The following is a 26,875-nucleotide window of genomic DNA, read 5'->3' as shown; positions in this document are numbered from 1 at the left end:
CAAATTGCCACTCAGACAGGAGCTGATGCTTCAGCACCAACCTCACAACACTTCATCATTATGGATGTAAGTGCCACTGGGCGATCGTCATCAAGGCAGGTTACCACACTCTTCTTGGGGATTGGTATAACAGAAACCTGCTTGAAGCAGGTCGGTACCACGTACTGTCAGAGTGAGAAGTTGAAGGTATCCGTGAATAGATGTGAAAGGATTTAAATTGAAACTTTGCATCTTTCCATTTTCAAATTTTGGAATATTGGCCAACAGGCTTGCTTGTAACTTCTGGTGCACCCAAACTGATCAACATTTCCTGTTGCTTATTGCGGTTGGGCCAATTAGGTCTTCCAAATGTAAGGCTCGATTGACTGAGTTTGAGATTTTGACTGCCATCAGCATATGGAACTCTTTGACTTTTCTCATGACATGTCATGTTGGACTACTACTTACTGCTTGAGTCTACTTTGCTCACCTGGAAAGGTTCATAGGTTCATAGAGTGATACATCTCAGAAATAGGCCCTTTAGTCCAACAAGGTCATGCCTATCCTCAATACCCATTTACACGAATCGTACATGAATCCTATTTTGTTCTTCCCATACTCCCATCAATTCCCTCTCCAGCCCCAGATTCTACCACTCACCTACATACTGGAGGTAATTTATAGTGGCCAATCAATTAATCAACTTGCATGTTTTTGGGATGGGGAAAGAAACCAGGGCAGCATCAGGAAATCTATTTGGGTCACAGGGAAAATAGACACATTCCCCACAGACGAGCACTCAAGGTCAAGTTTATAAATTGGTCACTGGAGCTATGAATCAACTGATCTAGTACTGTAGGTGAAGTATTGTGCTGACCCTGAAAGGTTACAGCATCTTCCTCTAGAGTATTGATGGTATATCTTTGAAGTCCACTATTTTCACCCACTTTTACATCATTTTGGTACTTAACCACTCACACAGGCAAATGAAGTGTTATACAATGTTCAAGAATTTTTATACATTCTTTTTGGTATAAATATGATTAACCACTTGAATAACAGTATCTCATTTTTCAGGTATGAATTAAAATATTATAGAGTGCCTTCCTGCTTCAAAACATCCACCATTGTTCCTGTACCCAAAAAGACCAAGGTCACATGTCTGAACAACTGGCGTCCTGTCGCACTAACCTCAATAATAAGCAAATGTTTTGACAGGCTGGTCAAGGACTACATCTGCAGCATGCTACCACCCACACTGGACTCCCTACAATATGCCTACCGACACAACTGATTGACAGATATCGCTGTAGCCACAGCTTTACACACCATCCTTAGACATCTGGAGAAGAAGGTTGCTTATGTGAGAATGCTGTTCTTGGACTACAGTTCAGCATTCAACACCATAATTCCCTCCAAGCTTGACAAGAAGCTCAGAGACTTTGGCCTTCACCCTGCCTTGTGTAGCTGGATCCTGGACTTCCTGTCACATTGCTGACAGGTGGTAAGAGTGGGCTCCCTCACCTCTGCCTCTCTGACCCTCAATACAAATGCCCCTCAGGGCTGTATCCTATGCCCCCTCCTTTACTTTCTGTATACCCATGACTATGTCGCCAACCACAGCTAATCTCAAATAATAATATGGCAGCTTACAGAGAAGAAGTCATCACTCTGACACAGTGGTATCAAGAAAACAACCTCTCCTTCAAAGTTGCAAAAACAAAGGAGCTGGTTATGGACTACATATGCTAACCTCTATTGACATGAATGGACCTGGGGTTGAGAGGGTGAACAGCTTTAAGTTCCTCAGCATAAACATTACCGAGGATCTCACGTGGTCTGTACATACTGGCCATGTGGTGAAAAAGTACAACAGTGCCTTTTTCATCTCAGACGGTTGAAGAAGTTTGGTATGGGCCCCCAAATCCTAAGAACTTTCTACAGGGGCACAATTGACAGCATCCTGACTGGCTGCATCACTGCCTGGTATGGGAACTGTACCTCCCTCAATCACAGGACTCTGCCGAGAGTGGTGTGGACAGCCCAATGTGAACTTCCCACAATTCAGGACGTTTACAAAGACAGGTGTGTAAAAAGGGCCCGAAGGATCATTGGTGACCTGAGTCACCACAACCACAAACTGTTCCAGCTGCTGCCATCTGGGAAACAGTACTGCGACATAAAAGCCAGGACTAACAGGCTCCGGGACAGCTTCTTCCACCGGGCCATCAGACTGATTAATTCATGCTGACAGAACTGTATATCTATGTTATATTGACTGTCCAGTTGTACGTACTATTTATTATTAATTACTATAAATTGCACATTGCACGTTTAGATGGAGACGTAACATTAAGAATTTTACTCCTCGTGTATATTAAAGGATATAAGTAATAAAGTCAATTCAATTCAAATATAATCACTATATTCAAATTCTCAGTGATGTGTGTTTCTTGCTCATCTTTACTGATTAATGAAAAAATAATTAATTATACCTGAATTCCCAATTAATAGTGTGGTTGGCAATATTGGGTTTGTTAATATGCATATAAATATCAGCCCTCTTTGTGAGATTATGTATGTAGATTAAATTTTAACAGAGGGTCACATTCTCATCAACTCCACCCCCACCCTCATAGATTCTTCCAATCATCGACACAATACTGAATAATTTTCTCACTGTTTTTTGAGATAATAGAAATATTACTGGCTGGATACTATTTGATCTTTTCCTTGACATGTCATGTTAGACTACAACTTACTGATTTAGTCTACTTTGTTAATTACCCTGGAAAATTGAGAGTGACACAGCAGAGGAACAGGCTATTTGGCTCACTAAGTTTACAGTAATCACCAAGCAGCCATTTACAATATGGAATAATCTTCCCCTGCTTGAGAGTCTCCCTGTTTCCTTAAGCTAGGCAGGTAGCTAAACTGCAGCGCCGGCACAGTTGCAGTCTGAAGGTGATTTATTGTTCAACACATTACAGTGCACAAGGAGCTCATGTAAAAAGACAGCACAAAAGGTAGATTCAAATATTGATTGAAATTCTGACTTCTAACAAAGTGCTTCTAACTACTAGAGAACAAATGAAATGTACAAACAATATAAAATGGCCTACCTGATGACGAAAGCTAATTGCTTAACAACATGATAATAAGTAATCAACAACAGCTGTGAAATTACAAGTAAGCAGTGAGATCTGGTATTGAGAAATAAAATAACAAACCACATCAGGAAGGACTAAATGTGGAATAATCAACTTATTTCAAGATCATAGAAATATTGGTTGTGGAATGTAATAGATCCAAAGTAATTTAAAGTCATTTCATGTTTAAGGCATAAACTAGGAGCTTCAATGTGAGGGCTTTCTGCTTGATTGCGTTTGGTTGTTGGGGGAGGTGCTTTTTTATTTGGACTTACTGTTTCTTAAATTTTCTCAGAGGATCAATCAATATTTACAATGCTTGTGACTGCTGTTGTTCCAATATCAATTAGCTGATTAGACAGACTAATTACTTTGTATAACATGCTTCTACAGATCTGGCATATTTTTAAAATCTTTCCTCTTTTTCCTTTAAATGGAGGATTGATATATCATTGCCACTTTTTGGTAGTTCTACATTATGTGAAGCTTGTGTCAGAGTGGCTTGGTAAAAGAAAATCCTTGAACAGATTATATAAGATTAAAAGACTGAAAGGATTTAGACTGGTTAATTTAACTCCAGGATTCTGTTTTACCATGCAAATTTTCAGAGAATATGTTCATATAGGTTGATTACCCCTTATCCGAAATACTTGGGGCTGTTTTGGATTTTTGAATTTTTGGGGGGATTTTGGAGTATACAATGAAATAGCTTGGAATCGTCTTTATTTTCAACTCTGAAATTGTGTGTTACTGGTAAGCTGTCTTTGTCTTACACTTGTTCATCATATATATGTACTTAGCAGTATCAATTATTCCATACCATTAATATAATGAAAATATAATGAGTACAAAGTAACAAAAGCAGCAGAGCAGCATCAGGAGAATAGCTGAATCAGCTGTTGAACAATAACAAACAACGGCAGGCTTTCAGTCTCCACTTACAATGTCATGTTTTGATTAAAAGGTTACAGTACACTGTATTTGTATTTTACTTTGTTTTATGTAAGGTATAAGTCAATCAGCACTGTAGATTTCTTCTGGTGCTGGTGATCAGCAGACAATTTATAAATTTAATACCATGCCTTTTCTTAAATGTCTTAACCAGCCTGCTGAATCTTCACAATTGCCTTCAATTTTCAGTTTATAGTGATTGATCTCTGCGTGTGTCATGATCAGCATACCGTTCAGCAGCATATGTTCACTTTGACACTGACACGATATGTGATTGAGAGCTTTGTTTCTCGTTTGATGCAGTATTTTTCTATATTCCATTATTTTCTGTTTGTTACATATGTGAGGTTACTTCTCAGAACTGTCTGTGATGCATAGAGGCATGTACATCCACTGGGAATTTTCCCAGCAACTTGTGGAATTTTCCATTTGTGATAAAATGTCAATGCTCAAAAAAATTGGATTTTGTAGTTCTTTGGATTTTGAAATTTCAGATAAGGGGTACTCAACCTGTATAAGATTATAGCGCTTAATATGGATAATATGTTCAGTGTTTTGTGCTTTCAAATTTCTGCCTCTTTCAAATCTGACATAAAATTGGAGGATCCGGCATCACTGGAAATCAATGGAGATACTCAAACCACCTCGACAGCCACCAATAATGATTCCATGCACAAAGTCACTTAGATCACATTTCTTCCCCCTTCTGGTGTTTGGTCTGAACAACAACTGAACCTCTTGACCATGTCTGCATGCTTTTATGCACTGAGTTGGTGCCACCTGTTGGCTGATTAGATATTTGCATTAATGAGCAGATGTACAGGTGTACCTCATAAACTGGCCTCTGAGTGCATGTTAATTAATTAATCTCATCTTCAGGAATTCCTATTTTGAGCTTGCATTGATTGTTGCAAATTCCTTTAGACTTTTCGACTTATTTCGGCATAACTTCCTTTGGTTTCACAAATTCCATTTTAATTCTATCTAAAGTTCAAAGTTTAAGGTAACTTTATTATCAAAGTACATATATGTCACCATATCCAACCCTGAGGTTCATTTTCATGTGGGCATATTCAATTAATCCAATGTCGATAATAGAATCAATGAAAGACTGCACCAACAGGGCAGGCAACCAGTGTGCAAAAGACAACAAACTGTGCAAATACAGAAAGAGAAAAAAAAATAGTAATCAATAAATATTGAGAATGTGAAATGAAAAATCCTTGAAAGTGAGTCCATAGGTTGTGGGGACAGTTCAGTGATGGGGCAAGTGAAGTTATCCCCTCTGGTTCAGGAACCTGATGGTTGAGGGGTAGTAACTGTTCCGGAACCGGGTGGTGTGAGTCCTGAGGCTCGTCTACCTTCTTCCTGATGGCAGCAGTGAGAAGAGAGCATGGGTGGTATAAAGGTGTAAAGTCTGCAGTTTAAAGTCATGTGAAATTAGTTGAAATTTCAACAAGATTCATCATTTTCCCTGAGTAATATCCCGTGGGATAAAAGAAAAGAACTTCTTTTTCATATTTTTATATGGAGCACTTTTTAGACAATAGACAATAGACAATAGGTGCAGAAGTAGACCATTCGGCCCCTCAAGTCTGCACCGCCATTCTGAGATCATGGCTGATCATTCACTATCAATACCCAGTCCCTGCCTTGTCCCCATATCCCTTGATTCCCCTATCCATCAGATATCTATCTAGCTCCTTCTTGAAAGCATCCAGAGAATTGGCCTCCACCGTCTTCCGAGGCAGTGCATTCCACACCTGCACAACTCTCTGGGAGAAGAAGCTCTTCCTCAACTCTGTTTTAAATAACTGACCTCTTATTCTCAATCCATGCCCTCTGGTACTGGACTCTCCCAACATCTGGAACATATTTCCTGCCTCAATCCTATCAAATCCTTTAATTATCTTAAACGTTTCAATCAGATCCCCTCTCAATCTCCTCAATTCCAGCGTGTACAAGCCCAAACTCTCCAATCTCTCTGCGTAAGACAGCCCTGCCATCCCAGGAATCAACCTAGTGAATCTGCGCTGCACTTCCTCAATTGCCAGAATGTCCTTCCTTAAACCTGGACACCAAAACTGTACACAATATTCCAGGTGTGGTCTCACCAGGGCCCTGTACAAATGCAAAAGGACATCCTTGCTCTTGTACTCAATTCCCCTTGTAACAAAGGCCAACATTCCATTTGCCCTCTTCACTGCCTGTTGCACTTGCTCATTCACCTTCATTGACTGATGAACTAGGACTCCTAGGTCTCTTTGCATTTCTCCCTTACCTAACTCTACACCGTTCAGACAATACTCTGCCCTCTTGTTCCTGCTTCCAAAGTGGATAACTTCACATTTATGAACTTCACATTTTTGAAAGCATTTGATGTGAAATGTGTTTCAGACTGAAGCATGGCAGAGCAATGTTTTGTCCTCCCGGTTATATTCAAATACAGTTATTTCCCCCGATAGCTGTTCCATCAGCAGTCAAGGTCTTAAGCTCTGAACTTCTTCCTAAAGGCCTCTAGTCTTGTTTACCTGATTTTTAAGCACTCCTTAAAACCAAGATGTGAACAATCATGGGTATCTGGCCTTAAATAACTTGATGCCAAATTTTGGTTCTTTTATTTTTTATGAACTCTTTTAAGATAATTTGCTGCATAATTTGATGAGTATGCTATATAAATACAAGTTGTTATTTTTGTTAGCAAGCCTGATGTGTGCATCATAATAGTAGCTATTGTTAAGCTTTTTGGGTAGATGGAGCTTGTCAGCCTTGGGAAGGCAGTCCATCTGAGAGAGGGAAAACTCTGATTTCAAACCTCCGCAGCCTTGCAGCCATACTCACTCATGGGAAAGGCTTTGGGAGTAAACCCTGAGGATAAATCTGGAGCTGGAGTCCCTAATGCAGTCCGACGTTGTCTTCAACCTTGTTCTGGCAACTCCTGCAACAACACTGGTGCCAAGCTGTATCGGCCCATGTCCTTCCCTTGGACAACATCAGTAGCGTGGAGAGGGGAGACTTGCCGTAAGGGCTACAGCCAGTCTTCCATACAACCTTGCCTAGGCCTGCGCCCTGGAGAAGACTTTCCAGGCGCAGATCGGTGGTCTCGCAAGGCTAATGGATGCCATACTCGTTAAGCTTGGAGTCTAAAATCTAATTTAAGTTTTTGGCATTTATTTTAACTGTTGAATAACTGATACTATAGCTCTGCTCATTGCATGAATACTTTGGCATGTTCTCTGTGTTATAAAATTAAGGTATAAAATCCCACAGAAATTTGCTGCACGTATTTAATAAGTGAGAAATAATGTTGAAAATATTTCATCAAAGCAGCTTTTTGGTAGCATATTGAAAGGGAACTAAACTATTCATAAAATATATATTCCCTCCATCTACCACAACAGACATGATTTCCCGTTGTCCACCCATTTTAATTCTACTTCCCATTCTCATTCCAAAATGTCAACCCGAGGCTTCCTCAGCCGTTTCAATGAAGGCACTCTGAAGCTGGAGAAGCAACACCTCATTTTCTGTCTAGGTAGCCTCCAACTTGACGGCATGAACTTCTGGTAATTTCTCTTCCCCGCCCCCCCCCCCCCGATCTTTTTGGATTCCCCATTCTGGCTCCCCTCTTACCTCTTCACTTCTCCTCACCTGCCGAACAGCTCCCTCTGGTTTCCCTCTTCCATTCCCTGGCCCACCCTCACCTCTCCTATCAGATTCCTTCTTTTTCATCGCTTTACCTTTTTCATTTATCACCTCCCAGTTTCTCACTTCAACCTCTTCCTTAAACACCTACCTTTACCTCACCTATCAACTGCCAGCTTGTACTCCTTTCTCTTCATTTACCAATTTATTCTGGCTTCTTCCCCCTTACTTACCAGTCCTGATGAAGGACCTTAGGCCAAAATGTTGATTGTTTATTCCTCTTCATAGATGCTGCCTGATCTGCTGAGTTCCTCCCACATTTTGAGTGTTGCTCTTAAAATATGCATACATATTCAATTTAATATGAATTTGTATATTGCTGTTCCTTGTTATCTTTGTTTGTGATGTAGTGGTTAGATTGAGTCTAATACAGATTTTGATTTTTAGTACTGGTAAAATATTGAAGATTGATCTTTTAAAATTATTCTGTACCTTAAACTTATTCAGGCAAACATGCAGAAGATATATTTGGTGAACTGTTTAATGAAGCCAATAACTTCCATATTCGAGCAAACTCTCTTCAAGATAGAATTGATCGTTTGGCTGTCAAAGTTACACAGCTGGACTCAACAGTGGAGGAAGGTTAGTAGCTACCCTGTGTGCTGAAGTTGGGTTAATTATTATGTTACCTTAAGAACTAATTTATTTTCCCATTAGTTTACTTGAAAAATATATGTTTTTCTGTTTATATTTTAAATAATGATTATTAAACGTCAAGATTACAAAATGTCTAAGACTACAATACAGAAAGAAAACAGATTCATGCAGATTAATGATGCACAGCTTTCCGGTACCATGAATTTGAAAGCTAATCCACCGAAATCTTTCCTTAGCATATATTTCTTTTCTTTAAAAGAGAACATTGAATATAAATTTAGTCAAACTTTAAATTAGGAGTAGATGTGAATTGAAGAGTAAAACTACTTAATATGTTTTAAAAAGGCTCAAAAATTTTGTCTACTACATTGGTTCATTTTCCATTAAAATTAGACCATAAACAAAAATCAGAAGTATATAGAATGATTCGTGAGGTCTGTGATTCTTGTTCCAGGTTCCACCTAGTTTCTATTGCATAATATGTAGCAGGGCTGAACATAGCACTGGTGTCCATCATCTGCCACTTCTGAGATCTTTATTTGTCTTGGAATGAGCCATGCAGTCCATAAGACAATTCTGCAATAGTAGCCTTTCAGAGTGCCTGTGAGTCTTATTTTCACGCATCTTAAAAGGGACATCCTTGAACCTAGCACTCGGAACTTGATATGGTAGGCCCTTTGTAAATTATTTATTTATCTCTCCTTTGTGACCTGCCCAACCCAAAAGCTTATAGCCGACAAACCCTACTAGCACCTACTAAATCCTTGCCTATTCTATCCACAGGTTCTCTTATTCCCAGCAATTATCCAATCCTCCCTCCCCAGTCAGCAAATACTAATAGCTGCCTCTCCACACCCCAACATCTGAGTCTCCTGTTCCCATGATTTCCCTACACCTCAAGCTTTGGGTCTCATTGTCCTGCATAAAAATACACTTGGTCTTAACTTTGCTACTTACTATCTCTTGGATTAGGTATAGTATAAGAGTGATTGTGTGACCTATGCTGAGTTCATTATAGTTTAAAGGAAAACTATTAGTTTCAGCGATGCTTGTGGTATTCAAATGCACAATTTACAGTTCAGAAGAGACACAAGTAAAAAATCAGCTCTGATCAGAAACACTGAGTTATTGCTGTAGTATTGAAACTCATTGTTTTGTTGTCCAGTCATCCAAGTCATTGAAACTAAGCTTCAGCAGCAGAGTACAGAGGATACTGTAATACCTGTGTAACATGCTGTAAGGTTTAACTGCTAATGTAATGGCCTCTCTGTAATGTTTCACTGCTCAGGCTAAGGAAATGGTTTCTCTGTAGCAGCAATGTTTGGGTTATGACTAGAGATAACGAGGCATGTTAGCCAATGAGCAAGATGTTGTTTCTTGTGGGTCTGGGAGAAGGGATTTCGCAGTCTTTTGTTGGGGAGAGATGAAGGGAGAGGACGCAAATGGAGAGAGTTGGTAGACCGCCGGACAGAGAGGACTGAGGAGCGAGGGTCTGAGGGTTGGCTACCCTTGGAGGAGGACGACGAGAACAAATGGCTGACACTGTGAGCTCCAATGTTTGTGCATTAGGCTGTTCAGGAGAATGGGCCCTTTTTTTGTTTCTTTACTAACCATCTAGTCAAATTAAGAATTATAAAGCTCAGTCATTTTATCACGTATTTTGTATTGTTTGTTATTTCATGGTACTGATTTGTAACAGGGGACACATTGCACAGTATCCACCTAAATGAGATTTCTTACGTTTAGCCGGGCCGGGGCTATCACCCCCTAGATTAGGCTGCTAGCTGAACCAAGGGTTGCACCTGTAATGTTAGTGATCGAAGAAGATTTTTCCCCAGATGTCTTCTTATGGAATTATGTATTATGTTGGAGCATAGGAATTGGTAAAAGGCCAGTGGGAGAATAATGATAAAAATAGAAGATTGTGAAGTTCAAAAAATCTTTTGAATCTGGTTTCTTATTGCAATAAATCAATATAAAAAATGTATTACTGAAACTGATTTATCTACATCTAATATATACATATATATACATTTTGAAAACTTATAAGGTTTTATTTAGTATGCCAATGATTACGATACTATGCAAGAAATAATCTTAAAAAGAATACAGGGCTTTAACGTGAAATGTTATGCAGTTTCCTTGCAGGATATTAACATGAGGAAAGCTTTCAAGAGCTCTACAATGCAAGACCAACAAGTTGTTTCAAAGGGTTCAACTCCAAACCCAGTGTTGGAAATGTATAATAAGAGTGATAAGCCACCGCCACTGAACATTCTGTCACAGTACAGGTAAAAATATAATCAGAAAGCTGATGTATCTTGTTTTTGGAGCTTGAATATCTTCTCCCTGCTACTATGCTTTCAAATGATTTCAATTCTCAGTTGCCTTGTAGTTTTGACATGTATCCTAGATCCCTATTGTCCTTCTATTGCTTTCTGTTTGTTCCTTGTTATAACACCAAGGCTGCTACCTTGGCTGCATCAATATCAAAAGTCACCTAAATTTGAGACACACCCATTGAAGCAGGTGGAATTCCAGTCAGCTCAAATTTATCCAGCAAATTGTATCTTTAGTCATGGCTCTCTCACGCTCAAATATCTGAATGAACACATCTGGCTAGTGTCAGAGTAGCCGGTGAATGTCTGTGTTTGCTTTGTTGGAATGGTGGTGTTGCGTTTGGTCAAAACGGTCTTCACATCACCAGCTATCTCAAAGCCTAAGGATAGAGGAGTGACATCCAGTAACAAGATCCTGTACATTTTCTGACATAACACCAGCCATGTTAGCAGCCATTGTGTTAGAGTATTAAAATTGGAAGCCTAGCAGAAAGCTATTCATCTTATTGTATTTATTGCTGTTGTTATCCTTCAATGATATCAGTCAACCACTGCACTGCTGAAAGTGTATGTGGTACAAACAGTTCAGCTGTGTTAGGTATGCAAGAGAGTTAATACAATGGAGAATGCTTGCCACCCTGCTTCACTGCATAAACTCATATGGATGAGGTTGTCTAGAAGAGACAACTGCTCAATGCCAGGGTGCCTTTATGAAGATGAAAAGGGTGTAGCAAGAGGTACAAGAGTAGCAAGAGAACTCACTTCCAGTCTCCCTGCATCTGCACGTATTGTGTGCAGAATTTCATGAATTGAGCGCCACAAACATTGAACAGAAAACATTAGTAATGTACATTAGGAAAAGCAAAGAGCATATGTAGACTCAATTCAAAGGGTTAAAGACATTGGTGACCCATCTCCTCCCAGAGAATAAGGTTACAAATAATTTCTTTCCTAGAGAGATTGGGATAAGATGTACTTAAGGGGAACTTAACTGGGGACAGTGATCTTCTACACATGGAAATGCTTGCCCCAAAGTCTGGCCTGCCTTTGGAAAGGTATTAAGGAGTTCAGGTAAATCCATCTCCAACTTCTTGCAGGATTTTCTATTAAAATACACATCATAAACACAACATTTTATAAACCCTACTAGCACCTCCAACCTCTTGTAACAACACACACACGCAATGCTGGAGGAATTCTGCAAATCAGATGGCATCTGTGGAGCAGAATATACAACAGACATTTTAGGCTGAGATCCTTCATCAGGACTGGAAAGAAAGGGGGTTGAAGCTAGAATAAAAAGGTGGGAGGCAGGGAAGAAGTACAAGCTGCCAGGGGATAATTGAGACAAGGTGAGTGGGTATGGGTTTGTGGGGGGAGGGGGATGAAGAAAGCTGAAAAGGAATAGGTGGAAAAGGTAAAAGACTAAAGAAAGAATTTAAAGGGAAGAACGGTGGACCCTTGTAGAAAGGGAAAGAGGAGGGAAGTGAAGAGCAGGTGAGGAGAAGAGAAGGGTAAGAGGAAAACTAGGATAGGGAATTGAAAAAGAGAGGAGGGGGAGATTGTGAAGAAATTACTGGAAGGAAGAGAAACCAATGTTCATCTATCAAGTTGGAGGCTACCCAGATGGAATATGAGGTGTTTGAGTTTGGCCTCATCATGGCAGTAAAAGAGACCATTGGGCCAATGACAGACATGTCAAAATAAGAATGGGATGTCAAATTGAAATGGGTAGCCAACGGGAGATCTTGCTTTTTGCGGTGGACAGAGCGAAGATATTCACCAAAATAGTTGCCTCAATCTGCATCATGTCTCGTGAGTGGGAAAAAGAGACAGATATGACTAGTGATAGGATCTCATTGGAGATGTCAGAAGTTACAGTAAATGGTGTTTTTGGATCTATACATTGAATGCTGAATATAGACAGTATTCATAATTAAAGCCCAAAGGCCTTGAAATTTCAGAACCAAAATCAGGTTTATAATCACTCACATATGTTGTGAAATTTGTTGTTTAGCAACTATAGTACAGTGCAAAACTTAATAAACTTACTGCAAGTTACAAAAATAAATAATGTAAAAGATGAATAATGAGGTAGTGTTCATGGGTTTATGGAATGTTCAGAAATCTGATGGCAGAGGGCAAGAAGCTGTTCTTAAGACGTAGTATGGGTCTTCAGGCTCCTGTAATTTCTCTTCAATGGTAGAAGGCCAAGATGTCTCAGAAGATGAGGGTCTTTAATGATGGATGCTGCTTTCTTGAGGCACTGCCTTTTGAAGCTGATCTCAGTGATAGGGATAGTAGTGCCCACGATGGAACTAGCTGAGTCTACAACCCTCTGTTGTATTGATCAATAGACCAATTGGTGCCTCAGGGTTGGGTGTGTATTCATCCATGCCATTCCCTGCCCCAGCACTCCTTCTCTTCCACCTGTTCCACACCCCTCCCGCAGAGTTCCACCCTTGCCATTCAGGACATTCCTTCCTTCCACCAGCTTTACAAACTCTCTCTTCGCTCTGTGTTGACAAGTTTAGTACCTAAGACTTTTGCACAGTACTGTACATTCTCACGATTTATTTCTCTGATAACAAGTTGCTTATGATTGAATCCCGCACCTTTACAGCAATACAAATAGTATCACAGTGGAGATACAGGAGACTGCAGATGCTGGAATCTGGCACAACAAACTTCCGTAGGAATTCTGCAGGCTGTGCAGCATTTGTGGGAGGAAAGAAATAGTTGATGTTTCAAGTTGAAACCTGTGTCAGGGCCCTCCACTTTCACTCCTGATGCAGGTCTTGGCACAAAATACCAATGGTTTCTTTCCTCCCACAGATGTTGCATGACCCGCTGAGTTCTAGCACATTATTTGTTGCCCCACATAGCGTGTCAGTATTGTTGCTCTGAGGATGATTCCAAAAATGAAAGGGTTATCATACATGGAACACTTGATGGCTCTGGATCTGTACTCGCTGGAATTTAGAAGGATGGGGGGGTGGGGTGCGTTCTCATTCAAACATTTCAATATTGAAAGGCCTAAACAAAGTAGATGTGGAAAGGATGTTTCCCATGATGGGGGAAGTCTAGGACAAGAAGCACAACCTCAAGATAGAGGGGTGCCCATTTTAAAACAGGGGTGGATAAATTTCTTAACCAGAGGGTAGTGAATTTGTGAAATTTGGTACCATAGGCAGCTGTGGAGGCAAGGTCGTTGGGTGTACTTCAGGCAGAGTTTGATAGGTTCTTGATTGAAAATGGCATCAAAGGTTATGGGGAGAAGGCCAGGGAGTGTGGGCTGAGGAGAGGGGGAAAAAAGGATCAACCATAATTGAATGGCAGAGCAGACTCAGTGGGGCAAATGGCCTATTTCTGCTCCCATGTCTTATGGTCTAATGATTTCTGATTGTGCTAAAAAATGATCACAAATGTAGCTGCTGAGGACAAATCTATTTGTTTTCCTTTCTGTCTTGTTGAATCATCTGGACTGTTTAGCTGATTAGGGCAGGGAATACTGTTTGAAGTAATGAAGTGATGCTTGTCTACTGTTCAGATCCATTGTGGTGTGTCATTTAATGAAATTTTAAACAGCAGTCATAGGCAATCATATATGTTAATGACAAACTTCAGGACAAACTTTACTCCTCTATACTGTTATTAAGGAAGAGCTTAAATAATTTTTTTTTAATTGCAGAGATGACAAAAAAGATGGACTTAAATTTTATACGGATCCATCTTATTTCTTTGACTTATGGAAAGAGAAGATGCTACAGGATACTGAAGATAAGAGGAAAGAGAAAAGAAGACAGAAGGTACAAGATATGGCAGGGGGTGGTGGATTTTTAGAACTCCAATATGCCCCAGAAATACCATGTACTGTCTTTCTATGGTAAAACATCACAAAGCAATTTGACTGAGGTCCTTAAAAATAAATTAACCTGGAATTAACTTGCTGCATTGCTAAATTTGGATATACTTTTATCTTAACCCAAGCCAATGCTAACTGTTAAAAATAGACTGCTTTTATGCTCAATTTTGCAAATTAATTCTATCCTAAGGTTTTAATTATTTGCACAGTAAAATACATGCAGGCTGCTTTTCAAAGAAGGAGACCTAAATGTAGTATTTTTGATTGCACATCTAAGAAAATGCTTTTAAGCATTTTGACTTTTGATCAAGCAATTCTAGTAATATTATAATGGCCTCATTTTAGCACTGCATTATTTATACTTCACTGCATATGTCATGAAGCTTACACCTTTGATGTTTCACAAAGTTCTGTCAACTTCTGTGATGATCAGAAAGAATCACCTATTTTATGCATTTGGAGACTAGTTATTGAACATCATTGACAGCCTGGAAAAGGCTAGTCATTGTATTTAGAGTAGTATTTGGTTGCAGTGAATCAGAATCAGGTTTGATATCACTGAAATTTGTTGGTTTACAGCAGCAGTGCATTGAAGTACATAATTATTATAAAAAACTATAAAGTAACAATAAGAAATGTACAGTCTGGTACTTAATAAGTAGTGTGAAAAGAGAGCAAAAATTCAGAAAAAAATAATGAGGTAGTATACGTGGGTTCATAGTTCATTCAGAAACCTGATGGCAGAGGGGAAGCGGCTGTCCTAATATGTTGAGTGTGTGTCTTCAGGCTCCTGTCCCTCATCATTGATGGAAGCAGCGAGAAGAGGGCATCTAAGTGATGGGATTCCTTAATGATGGATGCCTCCAGTTTGACGCATCGCTTTTTGAGGGTGTCTGCATACTGGGATGCTAGTGCCTATAGTGGAGGTGGCCGAGTTTACAACTTCCTGCAGCTTTTTCCGATCCTGTGCAAGTGGCCCCTCCATACCAGTTAGAATGTTCTCCACGATACACCTGTAGAAATTTTCAAGACTCTTTTGTGATATTCGAAGTTATTTCAAACTTCTAATGAAATATACTGTGGTTGCTGATGTGCCTTGTTTATAATTGCATCAATATGTTGGGCCCAGGATGGATCTTCAGAGATGTTCACACCCAGGAACTTGAAACTGCTCAACCTTTCCACTGTTAATCCCTTGAGGAGGGCTGGTTCATGTGTCCTCAGCTTCCCCTTCCTGAAGTACAAAATCAATTCCTTGGTCTTACTGACATTGAGTGCAAGATTAAAAACACAAAATGCTGGCAGAACTCAGCAGGCCAGACAGCATCTATGGGAGAAGGTAGTGACGATGTTTCGGGCTGAAACCCTTCATTAGGAGTACTTATCCTGATGAAGGGTTTCGGCCCGAAACATCGTCACTACCTCCTTCCATAGATGCTGTCTGGCCTGCTGAGTTCTGCCAGCATCTTGTGTTTTTATTTATTTCCAGCATCTGCAGATTCACTCGTGTTGCCTTTGAGTGCAAGATTGTTGTTGTGACACCATTCAACTTGCTGATCTATCTCATTCCCCTATGCCTCCAGGTCACCATCTGAAATTCTGCCAATACTAGTTGTGTCATCAGCAAATTTATAGATGGTGTTTGAGCTGTGCCTAGCTCACATGGTCGTGGGCATAGAGAGAGTAGAGCAGTGGGCTAAGTGCACATCCTTGAGGTACACCAGTGTGGATTGCCAGCAAGGAGGAGATGTTATTTCTGATCTGCACTGCCTATGGTCTCCCGGTGAGGAAGTCAGTGGTCCAGTTGCAGAGGGAGATACAGTGACCAGGTTTTGGAACTTGCTGATTAGAACTGAGGGTATGATTGTGTGTTGAACACTGAGCTGTAATCATTAAACAGCAGCCTGACATATGTATTGTCCAGGTGGTCCAAGGCTGAGTGGAGAGCCAGTGAGATTGCATCTCACTAGACTTATTGTGGCAATAGGCAAATTGCAGCAGTTCTTGGTCCTTGATTTAGGCAGCAAGAGTTGATTCTGGCCATGAACAACCTCTCAAAGCACTTAATCACAGCACATGTTAGTGCAACTGAGTGGTAGTCGTTGAAGCAGCGTGCCCTGCTCTTCTTGGGCATTGGTATGATAATCATTCTGTTGACTGCAGTAGTGAGAGATTGAAGAAGTCCTTGAACACTCTACCCAGTTGGTTGCCATGGGTTTTCAGTGCCCTACCAGCTACACTGTCAGGGCCTGATGCCTTGTGAGTGTTCACCCACTTGAAAGATATTCTGACCTTGGCCTCTGATACATAGATCACAGGGTCATCAAATGTTGCAGGGACTCACACAAGTGTAGTTTTATTCTATCAAAGCATGCATTAAAGGTACTGAGCTCATCTGGAAATGAAACATCAAAGCCATTTATGATATTAGGTTTCACCTTGTAGGAAGCAATGGCCTGCAAACCCTGCCTGAGCTAAAGTGCATCCAATTCCATCTCTACCTTAAAACAGATGACTCTTGACCATTAGATGTTCCAATTGGGTGAATAGGATTGAGACGGAACCACCACGTCTGTGCACCATGATGAGTTAATAATAAAGCATACTTCACCTCTACCCTTAAAAGACTCAATCATCCTGTCTTTGTGGCCGATAGTGAAAAGATTAGTCTGCAGCTGTGTCTGAAATATCAGGGGTGAGCCATGTTTCCATGAAGCAAAGTAGACAGCAGTCTCTGGTACTGCAGACTTGCTCTGAGATCTTCAATTTTATTTTCCAGAGACTGTACATTTGGCAGTAGCATAGTCAGGAGCGGAGTCTAAGGCCTCTGCATTTCAATCGTACCTGCAGACTGGCTTGTGTTCCACACTTCCGTTTTCTTAAAGAGGACCTAGTCTTGTAGCCCAATTCTGTAGTCTGGGATCTGGAATCAATGGATTTTTTAAATGTCTTAAAATTTTGTTGCTTACTGAATTGTAAACATTTGAGAGGAGACTTTGTTGCTCTCAGCTGCATCTGGAAACCTATGATTCTAAGTACTTTTAAAATATTTGCAAAATTCAAAGACAAAATTTCACCATTATGGAAAACACTATTTTTAAAAGAATTTACTAAACTACAATAGGCTAATAATCATAATTGGAACTTATTAGCGTGGCATTCATGTTAATGGAATGAATTTGAGCTAATAAATAGAGAAATATTCATTATTAATAAGACAAGGTGGAATAAATTAAATAGTCACAGGCCAGGTTGTTTAATTTCATAGGTAGACAAGTTATTGGAATCAATTCTGAGGGACAGCATACATATTAATCAAGGAAAGTTAGATTTGTTACAGGGAGGTTAAGTGTGATTAAACTGTTAGAATTTTTTGAGGGTGTAAAAAGGAGTGTGTTTTAAGCAGTATAAACAGAATTCATAAGAAATTCTGTTGATGCTGGAAATCCAGAGCAACACATACATAATGCTGGAGGAACTCAGCAGATTGGACAGCATCTATGGAAATGAATAAACAGTTGATGTTGTGGGCTCAGATCCTTCTTCAGGACTGGAAAGGAAGGGGGAAGATGCCAGAATAAAAAGATGGGGGAGGTGAAGGAGGATAGCTAGAAGGTGCTAGGTGAAGCCAGGTGGGTGGGTAAGGTAAAGGGCTGGAGAAGAAGAAATCTGATAGGAGAGGAGAGTGGACCATGGAAGAAAGGGAAGAAGGAGGGGCGCCAGGGGAATATAATAGGCAAATCGATATTCATCAGTTTGGAGGCTACCTAGATGGAATATGAGGTGTTCCTCCTCCAACCTGAAAGTGGCCTCATTGTGTTTTCCCTTCTTCCACTGTTGATGCTACCCTCACTTGCATCTCCTTCATTTCCCAGACATCCACACTCAGCCCATCTCCTCGCTGCCTTAACAGAGATAGAGTTTCTCTTGTTCTTATGTACCTCCCCATGAGCACTGGATTCAACACATTTTTTGCAAATTCTGTCATCTGAAGCAGGATCCTACCTCATGACCAAACTCATCTTTAGTTACCGCTCTACTCGCTGCTTTCTGCAGGGATCTCTCTCTTTGTGATTCCTTTGTCCATTTGTCCCTTCCCACTAATTTCCATCTTGTCACATATCCCTGCAAGTGGCAGAAATGCTACACCTGTCCATTCGCCTCTGCTCTTACCTCCATTCAGGGCAAAACAGTTCTTCCAGATGAGGTAACATTTCACCTTCAAATCTGCTAGGGGTCATCTACTGTGTCCAGTACACCTGATGCAGGTTGGTGAGACCCATTAAGGGACCACTTTGTCAAGCACCTCCACACCATCTGCCAAAAAGGAACCTCCCCATGGCTAAACCATTTTAATTTCTATCCTCATTCCCGTTCTGTCATGTTGGGCCACAGCCTCCTCTTTTTGCCACAATGAGGTCACACCCAGGGTGGAGGAGCAACACCTCATATTCTGTCTAGGTAATCTGTAACCTAATTGCACGAACATAGATTTCTCCTCTGGTAATTTTTTTCCCTCCCCTTTCCTTATGCTTCTATTCCCCACTCTAACCTTTTACCTCTTCTCCTCACCTGCCTATTACCTCACTCTGGTGCCCCTCCTTCTATCCTTTCTCCCATGTTCCACTCGCTCCTATCAGATTCCTTCCTCTCCAGCCCTTTACCTTTCCCACCCACATAGCTTCAACTAACACCTTCCAGCTAGTTCTCCTTCCCTCCCCCACCTTTTTATTCTGGCATCTTCCCCCTTACTTTCCAGCACTGAATAAGGATCTCAGCACAAAATGTTACTTGTTTATTCATTTCCATAGTTGCAGTCTGGCCCATGGCCAATTGGTTAAGGCATTGGTCTAGTGATCTGAAGGTGGCCAGTTCGAGCCGCAGCTAAGGCAGCATGTTGTGTCCTTGAGCAAGGCACTAAACCACACATTGTTCTGCGATGACACTGGTGCCAAGCTGTATTGACCCTTGCCCATCCCTTGCACCACATCGGTGGTGTGAAGAGGGGAGACTTGCAGCATGGGCAACTGCCGGTCTCCCATACAACCCTGCCCAGGCCTGGGCCCTGAACTTACCAAGACGCAAATCCATGGTCCCTCAAGACTAACAGATGCCTATTATTATTTGCAGTCTGACGTACTGGGTTCCTCCAGCATTTATAGTTTGTTGCTGTAAACAGAATTCAGCAAGGTCTTTTTAATCAGGTCAGGCTGGTCAAAAAAGTAATATAGGCATATGGGATTTAAGGGAGAGTGGCAAATTGAATTTAAAATGGTTCAGAGGCAGGAAACAGTAATGACTGATGAGTGCTTTTGTGATTACAATCCTGCATTGAATGGGTTTCTATGAGGTCCCTTGCTTTTTTATTGTAATGATGTAGAATTTGATGCATGTTTTAATGAAATACATAGTTAAGAAGGCACACAAGATTCTTCCCTGTATTAGCTGATGCATACGCTATAACAGCAGGAAGGTTATGCTATAATTATTTACTCTGTTTGACTATTGTATACAGTTCTGATTATCACATTAACAGATGTGATTGTACTGGAGAAGGTACAAAAATTTATTAACATGCTGCCAGGACATTTTTTTTTAACAAGGGAAGATTTGAAAGGCTGGGTTGTTATCTTGGGGATAAAGGATTTTATCAAGAAGTGTGAAAATAATGAGCACCCAAGTGAATAGGAGAGCCCTATTTTCCTTAATTAAGGGGTCACAGACCAGGGAGCATAAATTTAAACCAACTGTTGGAAGATGAGAAAGAATATTTACATCTAAAGTGTGTTGTTGGTCTGAAACTTACTAGTTGAAAATGTGATAGAGACAGAAAACCTGATGTACTTAGAGCTATGACTGACAAGGCTATGGGATTGGATCAGTAACTTCTTTATGACAATTGTTGTCATCATGGTCTCTGCTGTAAATTGTCAATTATAGAACATAGAATATTACAGCACAATACAGGCCCTTCAGCCCACAATGTTGTACCAACCCTTAAACCCTGCCTCCCATATACTCCACCCTTCTTAAATTCCTCCATATTACCTGTCTAGTAGTCTCTTAAATTTCACTTGTGTACCTGCCTCCACCACAGACTCAGGCAGTGCATTCCATGCACCAACCACTCTCTGAGTAAAAAACCTTCCTCTAATATCCCCCTTGAACTTCCCACCCCTTACCTTAAAGCTATGTCCTCTTGTATTGAGCAGTGGTGCCCTGGGGAAGAGATGCTGGCTGTCCACTGTATCTATTCCTCTTAATATCTTGTATACCTCTAATATGTCTCCTCTCATCCTCCTTCTCTCCAAAGAGTAAAGCCCTAGCTCCCTTAACTTCTGATCATAATGCATACTCACTAAACCAGGCAGCATCCTGGTAACAACACACACAAAATGCTGGTGGAACACAGCAGGCCAGGCAGCATCTATAAGGAGAAGCACTGTCAATGTTTCGGGCCGAGACCCTTCATCAGGACTAACTGAAAGGAACGATAGTAAGAGATTTGAAAGTAGTGGGGGGGGGAGGGAATGCGAACTGATAGGAGAATCCGGAGGGGGTGGGATGAAGCTGAGAGCTGGAAAGGTGATTGGTGAAAATGATACTGAGCTGGAGAAGGGAAAGGATCATGGGACGGGAGGCCTTGGGAGAAAGAACGGGGGTTGGGGGGAAGAACCAGAGGGAGATGGAGAACAGGCAAACAACTAAATATGTCAGGGATGGGGTAAGAAGTGGAGGAGGGGCATTAATGGAAGTCAGAGAAGTCAATGTTCATGCCATCAGGTTGGAGGCTACCCAGCCGGTATATAAGGTGTTGTTCCTCCAACCTAAGTTTAGATTCATTTTGACAGTAGAGGAGGCCATGGTTAGACATATCAGAATGGGAATGGGACGTGGAATTAAAATGTGTGGCCACTGGGAGATCCTGCTTTCTCTGGCGGACCAAGTGTAGGTGTTCAGTGAAATGGTCTCCCAGTCTGCGTCGGGTCTCACCAATATATGAAAGGCCACACCGGGAGCACCGGACACAGTATACCACACCAGCCGACTCACAGGTGACGTGTCGCCTCACCTGGAAGGACTGTCTGGGGCCCTGAATGGTGGTGAGGGAGGAAGTGTAAGGGCAGGTGTAGCACTTGTTCTGCTTACAAGGATAAGTGCCAGGAGGGAGATCGGTGGGAAGGGATGGAGGGGACGAGTGGACAAGGGAGTCGCATAGGGAGCGAAACCTGCGGAAAGCAGAAAGAGTGGGGGAGGGAAAGATGTGCTTGGTAGTGGGATCCTGTTGGAGGTGGCGGAAGTTATGGAGAATTATACGTTGGACCTGGAGGCTGGTGGGGTGGTAAGTGAGCACAAGGGGAACCCTATCCCGAGTGGGGTGGCGGGTGGATGGGGTGAGAGCAGATGTGCGGGAAATGGGAGAGATGCGTTTGAGAGCAGAGTTGATGGTGGAAGAAGGGAAGCCCCTTTGTTTAAAAAAGGAAGACATCTCCTTCGTCCTGGAATGAAAAGCCTCATCCTGAGAGCAGATGCGGTGGAGACGGAGGAATTGTGAGAAGTGGATAGCATTTTTGCAAGAGACAGGGTGGGAAGAGGAACAGTCCAGGTAGCTGTGAGAGTCCGTAGGTTTATAGTATATATCAGTAGATAAGCCGTCTCCAGAGATGGAGACAGAAAGATCAAGAAAGGGGAGGGAGGTGTCAGAAATGGACCAGGTAAATTTGAGGGCAGGGTGGAAGTTGGAGGCAAAGTTAATGAAGTCAACGAGCTCAGCATGCGTGCAGGAGGCAGCGCCAATGCAGTCGTCGATGTAGCGAAGAAAAAGAGGGGGATGGATACCCATATAGACTCGAAACATGGACTGTTCCACAAAGCCAACAAAAAGGCAGGCATAACTGGGACCCATATGGGTGCCCATGGTTACACCCTTGGTTTGGAGGAAGTGGGAGGAGCCAAAGGAGAAATTATTGAGAGTAAGAACTAATTCCGCTAGACGGAGGAGAGTGGTGGTAGAGGGGAATTGGTTAGGTCTGGAATCCAAAAAGAAGCGAAGAGCTTCGAGACCATCTCGGTGGGGGATGGAGGTATATCGGGACTGGATGTCCATGGTGAAAATAAGGCGGTGGGGGCCAGGGAACTTAAAATCATTGAAAAAATTCAAAGCATGAGAAGTGTACAAGAAAGCTTACAAGAACTCAAAGCATCCTGGTAAATCTCTTCTGTACCCTTTCCAATGCTTCCACATCCTTCCTATAGTGAAGCAACCAGAACTGGACACAGTACTCCAGGTGTGGCCTAATCAGAGTTTTATAGAGCTTAAAGCTAATACCCCATAAGCTTTCTTAACTACCCTATCTACCTGTGAGGCAACTTTCAGGGATCTGTGGACATGTACCCCCAGATCCCTCTGCTCCTCCACACTACCAAGTATTCTGCCATTTACCTTGTACTCTGCCGTGGAGTTTGTCCTTTCAAAGTATACCTCACACTTCTCCAGGTTGAACTCCATATGCCACTTCTCACCCACTCCTGCATCCTATCAATGTCTCTCTGCAGTCTTTGACAATCCTCTACACTATCCACAGCACCGCCAACCTATGTGTTTTCTGCAAACTTGCCAACCCACCCTTCTGCCCCCACATCCAGGTCGTTAATAAAAATCACGAAAAGTAGGGGTCCCAGAACTGATCCTTGTGGGACACCCCTAGTCACAACCCTCCAATCCGAATGTACTCCCTCCACCCCAACACGACCCTCTGCTTTCTGCAGGCAAGCCAATTCTGAATTGACCTGGCCAAACTTCCCTGGATCCCATGCCTTCTGCCTTTCTGAATAAGCCTACCATGTGGAACCTTATCAAATGCCTTACTAAAATCCATGTAGATTACATCCACTGCACTACCTTCATCTATATGCCTGGTCACCTCCTCAAGGAACTCTAACAGGCTTGTTAGACATGATCTACCCTTCACAAAGCTATGCTGACTGCCCTGGTCAGACCATGATTCTCTAAATGCCCAAAGATCCTATCTCTAAGAATCTTTTCCAACAGCTTTCCCACCACAGACGTAAGGCTCACTGGTTTATAATTACCTGGACTATCCCTACTACCTTTTTTGAACAAGGGGACAACATTCACCTCCCTCCAATCTGATACCATTCCCGTGGACAACGAGGACATAAAGATCCTAGCCAGAGGCTCAGCAATTTCTTCCCTCACCTCGTGGAGCAGCCTGGGGAATATTCCATCAGGCCCCGGGGACATATATGTCCTAATGTATTTTAACTCCAACACCTCCTCTCCCTTAATGTCAACATGCTCCAGAACTTCAACCTCAATCATATCATCCTCACCGTCATCAAGTTCCCTCTCATTGGTGAATACTGAAGAGAAGTATTCATTGAGGACCTCGCTCACTTCCACAGCCTCCAGGCACATCTTCCCACCTTTATCTCTAATTGGTCCTACCTTCACTCCTGTCAACCTTTTGTTTTTCACATAATTGAAGAATGCCTTGGGGTTTTTCTTTACCCTATTCGCCAAAGCCTTCTCATGCCCCCTTCTTGCTCTCCTCAGCCCCTTCTTAAGCTCCTTTCTTGCTACCCTATATTCTTCAATAGCCCCATCTGATCCTTGCTTCCTAAACCTCATGTATGCTGCCTTCTTCCACCTGACTAGATTTTCCACCTCACTTGTCACCCATGGTTCCTTCACCCTACCATTCTTTATCTTCCTCACTGAGATAAATTTATCCCTAACATCCTGCAAGATATCCCTAAACATTGACCACATGTCCATAGTACATTTCCCTGCAAAAACATCATTCCAATTCACACCTGCAAGTTCTAGCCTTATAGCCTCATAATTTGTCCTTCCCCAATTTAAAATTTTCCTGTCCTCTCTGATTCTATCCTTTTCCATGATAATGCTAAAGGCCAAGGAACGGTGGTCACTGTCTCCCAGATGCTCACCTACTGAGAGATTCGTGACATGACCTGACCTGACCCGGTTCGTTACCTAATACTAGATCTAGTATGGCATTCCCCCTAGTTGGCCTGTCAACATACTGTGACAGGAATCTGTCCTGGACACATTTAACAAACTCTTCCCCATCTAAACCATTGGAACTAATCAAGTGCCATTCAATATTAGGGAAGTTAAAGTCACCCATGATAACCCTGTTATTTTTGCACCTTCCCAAAATCTGCTTCCCAATCTGCACCTTGGTATCTCTGCTGCTACCAGGGCTACTTGGGTAGTTTTCTCTGGAGCAGGGGAGGCTGAGGGGAGATCTGATAGAGTTTTGTAAGATTATGAGAGGAATAGATAGAGTAGACAGACAGTATCTTTTCCCAGGATTGAAATGTCTAATATCAGAGGGCATGCATTTAAGCTGAGAGGGTAATTTCAAAGGAGGTGTGAGGGGCACGTTTTTTTCCACAGAGAGCAATGGGTCCCTGGAAATGCCTCCTGGAGTGATGGTGGAGTCAGATATTTTAGAGACTTCTAAGCGGTGTTTAGATAGGCACATGAATGTGAGGAAAATGGACATTGTGTAGGCAGAGGGGATTAGTTAGGTTGCCCATTTGATTGATAATTTATTTGGATCAGCATTACATTGTAGGCAGAAAGGCCTGTTCCTGTGCTGTACTATTCTATCTTGCATGTTAACAGTGTGTGAGTAAGGGTCACAGAAATGGCTGTGATGAAATAGTAAGCAGGCACAGAAGAGCAGCCACAAGTGGCATCAGTGAACGAGTCTGCTCAGTGCTGCCAGCTCTGCTTGGCTTAGCTTTTGCAACTTGGGGAGGGGTGTATAGGGAAGGCTTGTGGAAATGCCCCCTTCACAGTGTACAGAAGATGGCTGCAGCACAGCAGCAGCTGAATAACCTGTCCTTATGGTCTCCCATGCACTCATTTGTATGTGCAGGCTGCTCAGTGAGTCAAACATTCATGGCGCAGGAAAACCTTTAATGAGCTTTTGGTCTTAATAAATTTCAGATATCCTAAATCCATTGATACTCTGTATTTAACCAGTTGGTGACATCTTCACAACGCTCTATTCAATCACTTGAACAGTTTTCCTATCATAAAATCATAATGACTCTGCTTAATCATATTATGATTTTGTAAATTATATCTTATCAAATCCTTAATGATATTTCCACCATTTTGCCAATTGAAGCTAATGGCATTGGTTAAGTCTTGATGAAGGGTCTTGGCCTGAAATGTCGATTGTTTACTCTTTCCATAAATGCTGCCTGGCCTGCTGAGTTCCTCCAGCATTTTGTGTTGTTAAGTTATTGTGTTACCTATCCTATTCTCCAATCTACTGAATTATTTCAGAAGTGAGGAGATTTAGAAAGATCTAAATAAAACTTCTCTGCCGCCAATTCTTGTACACCTTCTGGGTGCAGGCTATCAGAATCAGTTTTAAGCCCATTAAATATTATAATATTTCTGCAGATAAGCTAATTCCTCACTATCTTTAGATCCTTAGTTCCCTTACATTTCTATTTTTTCTTATGTCTTCTATACTGAAGGCTGATATAGAATAATTATTCAAATTCTTAGACCACATTTAATTTCCCCTATAATTGACTCTTTTGGACCCACATTTTTGTATATTTTATGCTAATTTTGTCTCTTCCCTCCTTACCTTCTCCCTCTTGATGAAAATTTTGGTCTTTCATTGTTGTTTCCTAAATTTCTTCCAGTTTACATAGCCATGGAAATCCTTGCCCTTCTGGAACTTCCATTAGAGCTGCCATTTCCCCATGGGCAGACTACTTTCTGTTGATGCTTGCTAACTGATTTGATGCAGAGCTTGTTTCTGGGCTGAATTCCATTTAAAGTGCCAGGATCAAAGCTGCTAGATGAAAATAAATGGTATATAAGATGTACGTACAGGATTTCATTTGGACTTCCTCAAATCATCAGAAGGTTATTTGGGAGTAATGCCCAACATACCTGAAACCTAATATATGTATATCCTGTTTCAGTTTAAATATACAATTTTCATTACTCATCCCATTATCCAATGTCAGTTCGACGTGTTCCATTTTGTTATCTTGGGAAATACTAAAGCCGATAATATTGCCTCCTATTACCAGTAGTCATTGTGTTGCCATTCCACTAATGGCACTATTCCCAATTTTTTAAAAATATTGATACGTCTTTAAAAGATTTGACTATATTGCTTTATGTTCATATTTCCCCTTTGTCTTCCTAATTATATTTTGACTACTTTCCCAACTCCTGCATATTTTCTCTTAACAGGTACTCCTGT

At 41.4% G+C, this 26,875-nt stretch overlaps 1 protein-coding gene across 4 annotated transcripts in view; it reads left to right on the top strand.

Moving 5' to 3' along the window:
• Nucleotides 1-26,875, top strand: part of wasf3b (WASP family member 3b) — a 109,326-nt gene that overhangs the window by 60,231 nt on the left and 22,220 nt on the right. For all 4 annotated transcript variants that reach the window (XM_059964150.1, XM_059964149.1, XM_059964151.1 and 1 more), the window contains exons 3-5: nucleotides 8,232-8,366; nucleotides 10,519-10,672; nucleotides 14,412-14,529. In XM_059964150.1, coding sequence (XP_059820133.1) covers nucleotides 8,232-8,366; nucleotides 10,519-10,672; nucleotides 14,412-14,529 — 407 coding nt within the window. The remainder of the gene's footprint in view (nucleotides 1-8,231; nucleotides 8,367-10,518; nucleotides 10,673-14,411; nucleotides 14,530-26,875) is intronic.

Source organism: Hypanus sabinus, chromosome 3 (genome assembly GCF_030144855.1).
Source record: "Hypanus sabinus isolate sHypSab1 chromosome 3, sHypSab1.hap1, whole genome shotgun sequence".
In the NCBI taxonomy this organism is placed as follows: Eukaryota; Metazoa; Chordata; class Chondrichthyes; order Myliobatiformes; family Dasyatidae; genus Hypanus; species Hypanus sabinus.
This window is presented reverse-complemented; position numbering and strand designations above follow the sequence as displayed.